This window comes from Dromiciops gliroides, chromosome 6, assembly GCF_019393635.1.
Source record: "Dromiciops gliroides isolate mDroGli1 chromosome 6, mDroGli1.pri, whole genome shotgun sequence".
In the NCBI taxonomy this organism is placed as follows: domain Eukaryota; kingdom Metazoa; phylum Chordata; class Mammalia; order Microbiotheria; family Microbiotheriidae; genus Dromiciops; species Dromiciops gliroides.
In genome coordinates this window covers 156,105,425-156,120,742 of record NC_057866.1, presented here as the reverse complement: position 1 = coordinate 156,120,742, position 15,318 = coordinate 156,105,425, and the positions used below count along the sequence as shown (strand labels likewise).

The 15,318-nt window shown below is 38.0% G+C and overlaps 1 protein-coding gene across 3 annotated transcripts in view; it reads left to right on the top strand.

Annotated features, from left to right (window-relative positions):
* INPP4B (inositol polyphosphate-4-phosphatase type II B) overlaps positions 1–15,318 on the top strand; it is a 965,936-nt gene that overhangs the window by 774,965 nt on the left and 175,653 nt on the right. For all 3 annotated transcript variants that reach the window (XM_043973131.1, XM_043973128.1, XM_043973129.1), the window contains one exon: positions 13,062–13,268. In XM_043973131.1, coding sequence (XP_043829066.1) covers positions 13,062–13,268 — 207 coding nt within the window. The remainder of the gene's footprint in view (positions 1–13,061; positions 13,269–15,318) is intronic.

Sequence of the window (15,318 nt, the reverse complement as noted above, 5' to 3'; positions counted from 1 at the left end):
GTGTGTGTGTGTGATAATAAAGTACAATGGGACTTGATAAGGATTTGGTAAGTTCGCAAACAATAGAATATACTTCCTATGGGAGGTGCTACTTGAGATATGTTTTGAAAGAAGCAAGGGGGGCAGTATAGCTAGGTGGCGCAGTGGATAAAACACCAGCCCTAGATTCAGGAGGACCTGAGTTCAAATCCAGCCTCAGACACTTGACACTTACTAGCTATGTGGCCCTGGGCAAGTCACTTAACCCTCATTGTCCTGCAAGGAAAAAAAGAAAAAGAAATAAGGGAATCCAGCCTCAGCCACTTAGGGGCTTTGTAACCCTGGGCTCTCAGTTTCTTACCTCTACATCTATAAAATAAGCTTGTTGGATGACATGGTCCCTAAGGTCCCTCCCCCCCCCCCCAAATCTGTATCCTTGTGTTCTATGGGTCACAGTTGAAGAGGGAATACATTCCAAACTGTCTGGAGCTTGTGCAAAGTCATGAAGACCAGCATAAAATATGCATTGGTATGAGCAGATAGAGTAGTTTGACTAGGATGATGAGTTAACAAAGGAGAATAATATAGAAGTGTGGAAAGAAATTCTGATGTCAGAATGTCAAACACATTAAATTTGAACACAGCAATCTGTAAGGTTTTTTTCCCCCTCATAGGTAGGAGGAAGTCATTGGGGGCTTTCTGAGGAGGGGAGTGACATGGTCATACCTAGATCTTAGAATATCACTTTAGTAGCTATGGGGGGAATGGATTGGGGGGGGGTGGTAGAAATTAGATAAATGGCATTGGAAGCAAATAGAAGAGGAGCTAAATTAGGAGGCTATTGCAATATTCAAAAGAAAGGAGATGGTTGACTAGAACAAGAGACACTGGACTTAAAAGTCAGTCAAAACTCCATCTTGAACAGTTAGGGAACTATGTGCCCCTGAATAATTCACCACCTTTTGCTGTGTCTCAATTTCCTCATTTGTTAAAGTAAGGGGGAGTTGGACCCAAAGGGCTCTGAGGTTTCTCCCAGCTCTTAATCCATCATCCTTTGGTTCTATGAATGGATTGAATGGGGGATACACAAGAGGAAATAGTATTAACCAGACCTGGCAACTTCTTGCAATATAAAGGATAAAGGTGAAATTGACTGATAACTCTAAGTTGGCACCATCACCAAAAACAGCGAAGTTAAGAATAGGAGATGATTCACTGGAAAAAAATAATGAGTTCTAACAAGTTGACCTTGAGGATGCCTATGGGATATCCAATTGTAAATGGTAGATAGTTTATGTGGAGAGAAGAGAGGTGAAGGCTAGATGTATGGACTAGAGTATCCTCTAGATAGGAGATGACCATTTAAAACCCATAAAAGATAGTGTCTGTAAAGCCCTTTACAATAGTACAGACCTGTATAAATGTTGACCTGTTATTCTTATTCAAACCTCCTGATAAGTAAATTTAACAGCTACCTCTTAGTGCTTAGCACTAGCATAATGTTGAGTGGTTTATGAATTGTCTTCCTATTAACTTTAGTGGTGATATAACATTTCTCAGCTGCATGAAATTTTGGAAATATAATGTGATTGAAATTCCTTCAGGGGGTGTGTGTGTGTGTGTGTGTGTGTGTGAGTTGTGTGTGTTGGTTTGTATTTTGTGAAACCACTACAGACCCAAAACCCACTTAACACACTACTTCTAGCTGCTTAATAAATGTCTGGTGGCAGAGGGGCAAAGGAAAGGAAGAAAAGAGAAGAGTCATTTAAAGACAGATAACTCTACAAGATAAAAGTGGGATGGCAAAATCAGAATAATTATGGCTCTTGTTGGATTTCTTCAGCCTCTCAGATTCGGTGAGATTTTTTTGGGTGCACCAAGCTGAAAATTACAGCCAATATCATATCCATGCAGTGATTACAAGCAGTAATTTATATTCTTCCTGTGCACTGGCAGGGAATTTGTCATTTCATACATCATTTTACAATCTTACTGCAGTGAATGATTCTTTTAGGGGGGTTATTTTTCTCCTCATTAATTCAGGCAGTGCTCATACTTTTCCCTTCCTTTTCTTTCCTTTGACTAGATTATCTTTACCTACCAACAAATCTGTCAGTGCTTAAAATATGAAGGAGATTTTTTAAAAAGTTGTCTGTGTCTCAGATTTTTTTTTCTATGATTTAGATGTCTGGACTTGCAATGAATCTGTTAAGTTAACCAAACTCCAAATAGCATGGAATTTCCGTTAGTAGATTTCAGAGATAAAAACAGGAATCTTTTTATAGTAAGTGGAGCAAAATTGGTTTGGGGCAGAATTCACTATTTGAACATTCACTTTTTTATGACTTAGGGTGCAGTAGAAATATGTTGCGTTTTTAAAGTTTCATAGGTCTGTCTGTGTGTGTAGAGAAATGAGGGAATTCTTACCTCCTTGATCTAGTTTTTTATTCTTTCTTTAAGGTGGAACTAATATATTTGGGTCATAAGGGATTTAGGAGCTAGCAAGGGATCATAGGGTACCCCTCCTATGTTTATAAATGAGGAAATTGAAGGCCAAAGAGTTCAAGTCTTTTTGCCTAGTTTCACATGCCTTGTTAAAGGCTAGGGAATCTAACTTGAAGTTTCCCCACTTCAAACCCCTGGCTCTTTCTACTAATCACTTTATACTTTACCAGAAATTGACTTGTTGGGTTTTTTTAATCAAAAAAGGGGCTAACTCATTGTAATAGACATTCTGAGAGACTTAAGATGATTATAACTTTAAGGAGCAATTTTTCTAACATTGTTTCTCTAGACACAAAAGCTTTGTCTAATAGTAAGAGAATTCACTTTTCAATTTATATGCTTTTTGACATGACTATTAGCTAGATAATCGAATAAATATAGGATAGGCTCCTCCTTTGCTTTATTCAATTTTTAATATACTATATACTTGAAATGGAGAAGCTTAAAAATCCTTAGAACTTTTCATCCTGGGTAGATAAGGGGGGGAAAAAAAGCACATAAGGAATATCTATATAACCAAAAAATTATAGCAACTATAGTGGTAAGTGTACCAGTTATTACACTCATCTTAATGAATGAATGTACGTGTTATACAGAAACTCTGGTAAATTTCATTAAGTTCATCTTTATAACTGTTAACAATATAGACTTTACCCTCAATAGATTAGGCTTAGGCTTCTTTAAAAAAAAATATTAGATTTAAGATTTTGTTTTCTAAAGTGAAAGTCTCATGAATCATGTGTTTTTTAAGCTTTTTCACTCATACTGTCAAATGTTAAGTTTCTAACTATCTTGTGAGGAATCATTATTTTGTTTCTACTCTTTGAGTGACCTCTTTTATAGTCTGCCTGTTTCTTTTGAAATCCTACCCAGTCTTCATAGTCTAGTTCAAATGCAACCTATAAAAAATTATAACACTTTCTTTGTTCCCCACCTCTCAGTCCAAAATTTGATTAAGTCTTTCATTTGATCTCAAAGCACATTGTGTTTTTTCTTGGGCTCTTTTTTGGGGGGGATGATAGAGTGGGGTGATGGAAATAGAGTGATACAGATCTGTGATATAATCAACGTGAAATTCCCAGCAGTGCCAACTCCCTCCAATTGAAGTATATTGCAACTATTTTCTTAACATATTCATTTATGATCAGCTAGATGGCACATTTACCAGATGTTTGACCTTTGGGAAAGTCACTTAATCTTGATTGCCTCAGTTTCCTCACCTGTGAAATAAGCTGGAGATGTAAATGACAAACTACTCTACTACTCCAGTATCTTTGCCAAGAAAACCCCACAGTGGGTCACAAGAGTAGGACTTGACTAAGAAGAACAGCAACAAATTAATTTATAGAAAGTTGACTGTAGGCATTGAGAAGGTTAAATAGACTGACCCTTGGTCACCTAGGTAATATTTTGTGGAAGACATAACTTTTTAACTTAGATCTCCTGACTCCAAGGGTTGGCTCTCCATTGTGCGAGTCTTCTGGGGATGTGGTCAGGTGGTTGGTCTTTAAATGCTATTCATATCATTTCTGTGCCCTCTTAATAACAAAAGTCAAACCATTAACTACTGTTATAGACATAGAGATCACTACTTTCATTTTCCTTAGAAAATACTTCGACAGGCACCTTTTTATCTTGATATAGGAAATTTAGTTTGGAGAAAAGGTGTCCTTGGACTGCTATCTACACATTGCAAGGGTTTTCCTATTTAAAGACAAACATTCACAATAGGTTTTGTGGCTCCTTCTAGAAGGCTCCATATCATTTCTTAGATAGATGCCCCCCAAATCCAATATATGTCTCTATTTTTGTTCTCAGGTTGGCAAATAACTACCTCAATACTCCTGAGCAAAGAATCACCAGTCACTACTACTCTTCTCTTCTTCCTCTACTATATAATTTTTGAGGAGGACAAGTAGCTTCTTGCTTTCAGAACATCCACCTCTATCCTTTTCAGAGAGAGCCTCATTATGATTTCAAGCTAAAATCATCCGGCTGTCACTTCCCTTCCTTTTTGTCTCTGTGCAAACTCTTCCACTCTAATATCCTGACAAAAATAATGTTTCCCTTGTTCAATCTCAGGACCCTTTGTTTCCACAGAAGCCTTACTTCTCTTCCCTTTTGGGAAATCTCTGTTTTCCCTAACAACCTGGAGAGTATTGAGGTGTTCTTTGATCCCCTTCACCTTCTTCTTCTGGAAGGAGAACCCTTTGTTCCTGGAACACATATAACAGTCATTCAGTTATGGCAGAAATACACATTTGAAATACATGATAAAATTCACTGTTCAAATTTTCCCTGCTTTGTAGAATGGTTGGGTCTTGAATCTATTTGTGGGCATTTATACCTTAACCCTAAGCACCTGACAGCCTCATACAAATTCCTGTCATTTGGCTCAACAACTCCATAGGTATGGTCATATCCACCTCTCAGCCTTGTACTGCCTTTTTATCTTTTCCACAGATTTACTGCACTTATGACTTTAATATTTGACTAACTCTCTGATTCCAGTGACCCTTCCTGCTTCTCTTTTGGGACCTCCTGGAAAGATTCCTATACCATATATAACCTCCAACTTCCTAGGGGTAGTGTGTGTATATGTGTGCACATGTATGTGTCTGTATGTATTTACATGTATATGTATGTGTATATATCAGATATTGTGTATATGTGTGTGTATATCTATATCTTTACACAAACAGGCAATGCATATATGTGTGTGTGTACATATATATATATATATATAACATAGTCTAGGGGAGGGGGGAGGGAGGGAGAAAAATCTGAAATTGTAAAGCTTGTATAAACAAAAGTTGAGAACTATCTTTACATGTAATGGAAAAAATAAAATACCTTGTGTGTAAAAAAATATATATATATATAACATAGAAATATTCCTTAAAGAATACAGAATGGAACTAATTTTAAGCATTCTTTGGGGGGGGGCAATGAGGGTTAAGTGACTTGCCCAGGGTCACACAGCTAGTAAGGGTCAAGTGTCTGCGGCCGGATTTGAACTCAGGTCCTCCTGAATCCAGGGCCGGTGCTTTAGCCACTGTGTCACCTAGCTGCCCTATTTTAAGAATTCTTGATGGGAAAGTTACTAATTCCTAAATAAAGATTAGGTCTTTGATTTTTTTTTTCTTAATTAGATACTGTATGTAGACACCCAAAATCTTGCTCCATTTCCAAATAATCTATAAAAAACATGGTTGAGGTCCAGAAATCAGTGATTTAGTATAGTACAAAAGCCATTCTCTGACAGTTAGGAATCTCCCAAATTTATAGATACTCTAACTAAGCATTATTCTCTATGACCCTAAGTAACAGAAGGTGTGCACAACTTGCATTGGTAGAAAGTATTTCCTTAGCAACAGTTCCCCATACCAATGAAATCACAATTCTCAAGAAAGGGGAGATTGGAAGGTTGATAGGAGAGAAGGGAGAGAGATGAAATGGAAAAGTAAAAAGACAAAGAACTGATCAAATTGGTCTACTCCCTGTGCTCAGAATCTGCCCTGTGCTCTTATCTTTTTTCCTTTTTCTTTTTTTTCCTTTTATTTTTCATTATTCCAAGTGTGCCATCCATCCTTTGTTTAGAACTCATAAAAGCTCATTTAAAGTGAGAACATTTTCAGTTCAGAGAAATTTGCAAGTATAGTTAGGCATAGGCCACAAATCTTAGCATCAACCGGGATGCTACATTTACTATTTATTAGCAAGAAACTTCTCAAATGGCTACATTTTGAACCAGATAATGAATTTTTGGATACATAGAATGGACAAGAAACTGCCCTAAAATCATACCATCTAATGGGCTGTGATAACAAAGGACTTAAAAAGATGTCATTGTTATGACATGAAATCTGAGGTTTCCAAATGAAGAGCTGTAGGTGCATACCAAAGGGAGTATGATAGAATGGAGCCTCTAGAATTGGAAGCTGGAAGTTCTGAGTTTCAGTGATGTTACTAACTGTTGGATCGGTCACCTTGAATGAGTCATAGACTTTCACTGGGGGTTCAGTTACCTGACTGGCACCACAGTGAGGGTGGCTTAGGTATTTTACAGTAAAAACATGGGGCAGTTAGGTGGCTCGATGGATGAAGCACCGGCCCTGGATTCAGGAGGACCTGAGTTCAAATGTGACCTCAGACACTTGACACTTACTAGCTGTCTGACCCTGGGCAAGTCACTTAACCCTCATTGCCCCACAAAAACAAGCAAACAAACAAACCAACAAAAAAATCGCTATCTCTGATTCTTCTCATTCTCATATGCCCACAGAATGAAACATTTACAAAATACTCAAACTAGGAGATATTGAGTCCTTTGAATAAATGATTGATTGAATGAATAAATGAATGAGGGCTTAGTTGGACGGCAGCTCTACTTACATAATCACTTTTGCATGCTTTCTCTCTTGATTCGCACAAGAACCCCATGAGACTGGTACTATGGGTCTCCATCAATATTTTGCAGATAAGGAGACTGAGTCAGTTAATAGAGATATCATTACTATTTATAATTTACAGGTGAATAAGGTAGCTTTCCAAGAGTTACAGTGCTATTAAGTGTCAGTGGGAGGATTTGAATCTAGCTTTCTTCAGACTCCAGTAGCGAGTGCTTTCCCTATGTAGATATGCTCTTAGATATTTGATTTTTAAATGGAAATAGTAATAATAACTGCCATTTATCTGCAAGTTTAAAGTTTGCAAGATACTAGCTTGTGAGGTTGATGCTACAGGTATATTTTCCCCATTCTGAAAATACGGAAACTGAGGCTCAAGGAAGTTTTAATCATGTCTACAACCACTAGGTGGGATTTGAACATGAGTATTTCTGACTTCAGGTCTGACACTCTAACCACCTCCTCATGCTACTAACAATTCTTGTAATAAAACAAGGGGAAGAAAGAAGGGCAAAGTGTGTCATTGCTGCTGCTACTGCTGTTGTTTAAAGGGATAGTATAAAAATCCTTTTCTTCTTAGCAGTTATATATAGATATTTTGACCAGTTCCATATGAGGTAAAGGTTCAAGCCAGTAATGAGTCACTAAGTCTTCAACGCTTTACACTTCCCATCCTTTATCTGGTAGCTTCAATGATTTTGAATACCTTTTATGTCTCTCTTGAATGTTCTCTACCATGCAAATATGAAGAAGAAGGCAATACAGAACATCACTTCAAAGACACAACTTGTGTGGCTATAAAAATAAACCAAGGGAGCTAATTGAAACCATCAGAAGCAAAGTACTTTAGTCAAAATGAATTATGGGGAATTCCTGTTTTTAATATTTAAATTGTACATAACCATGTGGTATGGAAAATTACGTGTATAATGTATTTTGCCATTAGCAACATGGCAGCACAAATTTGTTTTAGGGCTCAGTTTATCTACTTTCCAGAAATTCCTTTCTCTTTCTTTTGTGTCTCAGTCTTCATGGCATTTCCCTTTCTCACTCTTTTTTTTTCCATATCCTTTTGTTCTTTTTCTCATAAACTCTCATGGCTTGCCATTTGAATTTTATGTTTTGTTTTTTTAATTTATTTACCACTAAACTCCTCTGCTTTCCTTTTTAGACTTGTCCATTATTCCTTATGATTTTTCTTGTATTCAGAGTACAATGTTATTCTGAAGCTGGTGAGCAAATAATGTTGTAAATCAGCTGACAGCATTGGTAGCTAGCATGGTGGCCTGGCCCTTAGGGATTCATCTTAACTAGACACTAGCTAGCCAGTTTGTTGCAACGCAAATCTCACTGGACTGGGAGATGAGAAATGCTCATTCTACTCATGTTATACTGCAAACTCACTGTATCATCTTAGGCACAATACTTTCTCTATCTTTTTGTTTGTTTGTTTGTTTTTTGTTTTGGCAATTGGGGTTAAGTGACTTGCCCAGGGTCACACAGCTACTAATTGTTAAGTGTCTGAAGCTGGATTTGAACTCGGGTCCTCCTGAATGCAGGGCCAGTGCTCTATCCACTGCGCCACCTAGCTGCTCCTACTTTTTCTATCTTTAACCCTCAGTTTAAACTTCAGATGGAGTGGGTTTAGATCGTTTCTCTCATCCTTTCACATACTAATTTCCTTTACTTTATAAATCAAGAACTTGAAGAAATTAAGTGGATAGATAGAAAAAATTGGGGACAATTAGATTTACCAAGCTGTGCTGTTATGTAAATAAGACTGAAGTGGAAGTTAGAAGGTGAGCTTAGGGAATTAATTTCTCTAGGACTCAGGTTCCGCATCTGGAAAATGTATAGTATTTAAAAAGATGATTTATAAGGTCCTTTTCATTTCAGTATTTTTCCGTGGTTTATGATCTATTATGTAGGATATATTACATGTATGATGTGTAATGAGATTTCTTGGCATAGTAGATGCCTAGCTTTAGAATCATAATACTCTGGGTTTGAGTGCTGTCATTGACACATATTATCTATGGGACCAAGATCAAGTCATTTAGCATCTCATGACCATAGGCAACACCCACGGCAATTAGTTCCATAAGCATGTGTTAAGTGTTTGCTGTGTACCCTGCCAGACACTGTCCCTGTCCCCAAGGAGTCACATTATCATAGGGGAGAGAACATGAAAATACCTAGAGGAATCAGCAAGCAAAGGTCCTGAAAGGCCTTTTGTGGATGCTAGGGTTTCAGGTGAGTTTTGAAGAGCAATGGAGCTTTGAGGCATCTCAGAGGTGCAGACTGGAGACAGAAGGTGGTGTATGAAGATTAGCAAGGCCAGGATGAATTGACTGAAGAGTATGTGGAGGCAAGTAAAGTGGAAGAAGACTCAAAAGGTAGGAAAGGGTCAGGTTGGGAAAAACTTGCCAGACAAAAGACTATATTTAACGTTGGAGGTAAGACAGAGTCATTAGAGAAGAGAACAGGATGAGGAGATGACCTGTGCTATGGGAAAGATGAATTTGAAAATGAGTGGAGGAATGGACAGAAATCCAAGGCAAGCAGACCTACCAAAATGCTATTGTAATCACCAAAGTGAGAGGTAGCGGCTGTAGGAGTGGAATTTAAATGGATGTAAACAGAAGATAGAAATGACAATATTTGGCAAATGGTCGAATATGTTGGGTGAATGAGAGTGAGGGGGAGGAGAGGATGACACACACCAAGACTGAGTTTGGTAGCCTCAGAAATAGGAAAGTAATAGGAAAGTATGGAAAAGGGGAGGAATTGGTGAAGAAGATTAGTTCAGTATTTGGCATATTGAGCTTAAGGTGTCTGTTCAAGATATTGAAAAGGCAGTTGGTAATATAAGATCAGAGCTCTTTGGAGAGACTAGGGTTAGGTGTGTAGATATTGTAATCATCTGAATAGAGATGATAATTGAATTCATCTAAACTTAGACGTTAACTAAGTGAGGGGCAGCTAGATGGCGCAGTGGATAGAGCACCGGCCCTGGAGTCAGGAGTACTTGAGTTCAAATCTGACCTCAGACACTTAACACTTACTAGCTATGTGACCCTGGGCAAGTCACTTAACCCCAATTGCCTCACTAAAAAAAAAAAAAAAAAAAAAAAAAAAAAGAACAAGTTAACTAAGTGAGATAGCATAGGGGAAAAAAAGAGATGAAGGCCTAGGACAGATACTTGAGGGATACCCAAAGCTATTACACATGACATGGTTGAAGATGCTGAAGATGAAACTGAGAAAGAGTGGTTAGAGAGGTGAAGAAGAGAATCAGGAGAGAGCAGGGCCATGAACAAGTATAAAATATCCAGGAAGAAATAAATGAGTTCTACATTGATGGAGGGAGTTTTCATAGTGGGATTTACATAGGTTGATGAAATCACAGATCCAGACACTCATCCCTACTTCCCTTCACCCTTCCAAAAGAAAATTTATTATATAGTGCTAGTTGAATAGCTAAAGTGTGGCAATGGGTAATGGCTTACCTATTCTTCAAGAATTTATTTTCATTATATAAAGATTAGTAGACATTTACCTAATAGTCTCCAGTAGTAGAAGGCCCTATTAAGAGAATGCAGTAGATAATCACACTCAGTTTCAGCAGAGCTGAAGCAAACATTGCCCTGAGGAGTGACTCACTAGTGATAGCTAATCAGCATATTGCATTGGCCAAGGTGAGGGACTCGTGATCATCATGAGCTGTCTAGATTCCCATCCCACCTCCGACACTTAGTAATGTCGGGACCAATTTTTAATTGGGGAGTGCTAGCTAAGTGGCTCGCCGCAATATTGGGGCAAGGAAGGAGACCAGCAGCCTCCCTCAAAACAGAACAAGATTTATTTTAAAAAGAACGAACTTAAAACACACACACAAACACACACACACACACACACACACACACACAAACAGGATCAGTAGGATCAAGGGAAAGGAAATAAAATGGGGAAAGGGAAATTATAATACCTGAAAAATACCACCGCCCAGGAATCAGCTGAAAATACACTGAACACCTGTCGCTTTCCAGCTTCCACCTAGAATGCCCAATTCTCCTCCCCCAAACCTAGAAACACCCCACACACTCCCAGCCAATGGGATGGCTGCTCTGACAGTCACATGACTGCCCTCACTAGGCTTCCAATCATTATAATTTTGCCGGGCCCATGTAAGTGTTGGCGAGTGGTGATGACTTGAGGTGCCAGAGCCCTGGCATCAGCTACAACCAGTGGGTGGAGCACCGTGCGGTTTGCGGAGCCCCAGGCCAGTACGCGCTGAGACATAAAAACCTCAAATAACAATTCTTTACATTAATTAGGTGAGCCTGAACAAATTACTTAATGTTGCATATTTGGAGTACTTCTCTGATGCACATCAGCAAATTGTTTCTATCAGCCAGTGTTGAGATGCTCCTCAAGGGTACTGGGAGGTTAAGAGACTTGTGCCTGGTCACTTAGTATGTATCAGACATGACAATGATATGCAAGACTTGAAACTCCACCTTCCTGACCCTAAGGCTGGCCCTTTACCCACACTTCATTTTGCTAAGCATCATATATCATATCATATCATATCATATCATATCATATCATATCATATCATATATAAATTCAAGGACTGCACCTCCCTCATTTTTTTCCAGTCAAAGACAGCACACATTTATTAGGGAATCTATGCAATGAAATCCTTCACCATAAGGTAGATGTCACTTCTATTCTAGTTATTGGGTATTTACCAACAATGGCTAAACCCCACTGGGCATTGTTTCATAGTGATCCTGCCAATACTGAACATTAGAGTGACAAATTTATGGCGGGGGGGGGGGAGCGGGAGGTTAGAGAATGATAAGGAAGATAGCAAAACCTTCCGTCCTCCTTGTCCTATGAGTTCTGTTCAAGAGGAAAACACAGTCAGCTACCTCTGTACCCATTTCAATCAGTATACCTTGACATATATAAAGAAGCATTTTAACCTTAATAATCTGTTTAAAATATCAAGCATAAATAGGATTTTCCCCCAACATTTAAAAAAAAAAGCAGCAGGTAGTTACTGCTGAAATGGTTATTCCCACTGAAAACCATCTCCAGAGACAGGATTTGGAATGAGGCAAAAAATGGTTATGGAAACAGATGGTTTTTATAGTATCTCTACTACCTTTGCATTAACTTTTAGAACAGAAGAGCTCCAGAGCTTGGCACCATTCCCAAACTGCACTATTTACCACTGATTGGTATGATTAGTTTTCTTTCGTTCCTATATTTACACTATCATACATTCTACTTAAGAGAAAACAAGTCTACAATGCCTTCCACCATCCCAGGTTGGTGAAGAGATCCTGCCCCCTACTGGCACTCTTCCTCCCAATTATCAAAAATATTTTCTCTCTATCCTACCCTCTGTTTACTCTGGTGGGGTGGTGGTGGTGGTAAGAAATAGAAAACAAGGGCAGCTAGATGGCGCAGTGGATAGAGCACCGGCCCTGGAGTCAGGAGTACCTGAGTTCAAATCCGGCCTCAGACACTTAACACTTACTAGCTGTGTGACCCTGGGCAAGTCACTTAACCTCAATTGCCTCACTAAAAAAAAAAATAGAAAACAAAAATGAATAGTCAAGCAAAACAAATGACTATACTGGCCATATCCAAATAATATGTCTCCATTTGCAACCTAAGTCTACCACCTTTCTTTCAGGAGGTGGGTTGTGTGTTTCACAGTGAATCATTTCAAATCTTCATTGGTTTTTGCATTGTTTGGAATACATAAGTCTTTCAAAAGTTGTCTGTTTTTACAATGGTATTTTTATTGCATAAACTATCCTGGTTCTTCTGTCCACATTATCCTGCCTGAGTTCATACAAGTCTTCCCAAGCTTCTCTGAAATCATCCCCTTCATCATTCTTACAACACAGTAGCATTCCATTATATTCATTTGTGAACATGCATCCCCCAACTGATGGTCACCCCTTTTGTTTCCAGTTCTTTGGAATCACAAAAAGGGGAGGGAGATGGAGCAGATATTTGTTGAGCATCAGCTATGTGACACTGTAGTGAGTGCTTTACAAATATCTCTATATTTATCTCTCCTATCTGCTTTAAATATTTTTTGTACAGATTTTGTGGCATTCTTTATCCCTGTTCCTTTTCTTCCAGACAAACTCTTTGTGCTATGCCTTTAAGGATCAGTTGGTCAGAAGTGCCCTGTTAGCACTCTACACAGCCCGGCCAGGCTGCGTCCTCAAGAAATCACCCACTCCCAAGAATGCTGTGGAGGAAGAGGCTAAGCCTGAGGGGTCCCAGCCCCCAGTCCAAAGGCAGGATTCTATCCCACATCACTCGGACTATGATGAAGAAGAGTGGGTAAGGATCTCTCTATCCTCTATCCCCTGCCTTCCAATAAGTGTGCACTCAAAAACAGAAGAGTAAAGGAAGGGTAGGGTCTCCCCCTTCAAAACAAAATACATTCCCTGAAGGCTCAGGGCATAAAACAAATTGTCATAATGTAACACATATCTTGTAGGAACAGAACTGAAATTGGGTGTTGTGTTCCTGACCAAGAATTTTGTGACAAATGACCAATATTATGTCATAAAAGCAAAGATACAGCAACTATAAAACACTATAAGCACTTAAAATAGTAAAATTATATCCCAAGCCCTATAAAATGGGCATAAATATACTACATTGATTATGCCATGCACTATAAACTACGCACTGCTCTATAAAGAGCACATACAGTGCATAAAAAACAAAATTCAACTCTGTCATAAATTTGGCTTGAAATGAATATGTTGGCAATAATAAACATTAATTAAGCATTTAATTAAACAATAATACTTTTTGCCTTCTTATCATTTAGAAAGGCTTTTAGAGAATGATTTACATGGTCCAACTCCCTTACAAAATCACTTAAAGGAAGTTTGAACTGATAAATTTTTCCCTATCCAGAGAATTTTTTTCTGCAACAAGAAAGGGTAGATTGGTGTTCAGAGTGATGAGCAGAATCATAACACTTTGTTCTTGATGAGAAATATAGATTCTTCCAAAGAGTTAATTTTTAAGCATATGAATGAATCTAACTTTTCTTTACTCTTTTTTTTTTTTTACCTCTGCACCTTATTTAAATCTGTAAGTATGCCTGGTCAGGAGCAAATGAAATCACTCTTGCTAGTAATTAGTAATTGCTGTTGCCACTCTTGTTCATTCTTCCCTACAATATTACTGTTCTCATATTTTGACTGCAAGCCACTGAATATTTTTTCTTTAAGGTACGCTGCCCTATGACTGGTGTAATCCATCCATGGTTAAGAAGTCATTCCTTTTGTTCCCATAATTGCTCTGTACCCACTCCTTAAAATTAACAGGACAATATTTAGCATATAACAAAGGTAGTCCATATAGTGATCATATTTTTTTTCCCATATAGTTCCCATCTGTGTGTTCATTCATACATCAAATGCTCATTGAGTGCTCGTGATATATGCTGGGCAGCAATTTCTCTGAATACTTGACAGTCTGTTGACATGCCATTAGAACATTCTACATTTTATATCTCATTGGAAAACCATAAAACTCAATGACCAGATCATTAGTCTGAAGATTTAAAAAGGAACTTTGAAAGAGGTCTCACTGGGGCATTGCTATGATAGGCATAAGACAGTCCCTGAACTGACCACAAGTTGTTACTAATAAAAGGAACACTGCACAGGGGAGTTGAGGTCTGAGCTCTGTTGAGAAGCATGTATTTACCAAAGGCTGAGAAATGAAAATAGGGGAAGACAAAAAAACCAAGGAAGCCCTTATCTTTAGATTGAAAATAATTTTTTTCTTAAGTATAAATAGTTCTGGTTTTTACAAGATTTTTTTTTCATTTTCAATAATTAAAAAAAAAACATTCATGTGAGTTCACAAATGTACCCTTTCAGTACTAGATACAAAATTAAACAATTTTCTTCCTAAGTACATAGTAACTCAAACTTTCATTATTGGCCCTTGAGTAATAACAGTCTCTAAAACACCACCCTACTTGTAGGAATTGTTCTCCCTTAAAAGTGTCATATAAAAAAATGAAGTGAATAAAGATAATTTGACTTTAAGAATGTCATAATATGCCTGAAGATGGTATCAAAAATAGAAATAATTGGTACAGAGAGTATCTCATGCCCCAATGCTGGTAGAGTAGAAGTAAAAGCAACTATCTCCCCCCTCCCCATTCAAATAATTCCTTTTTCTGATAGTGGCTTATTGTATTACTTTGGGAATATGTATGGACAGTGTATGGATTGTATATGCATTGCTTTGAGTAAGAGTATGGTGTGATATAGGAATATAGGAATGTGAATAAACAAGAATAGCATATGTTAGGGGCAGCCAGGTGGTTCAGTGGATAGAGCACTTGTCTTGGAGTCAA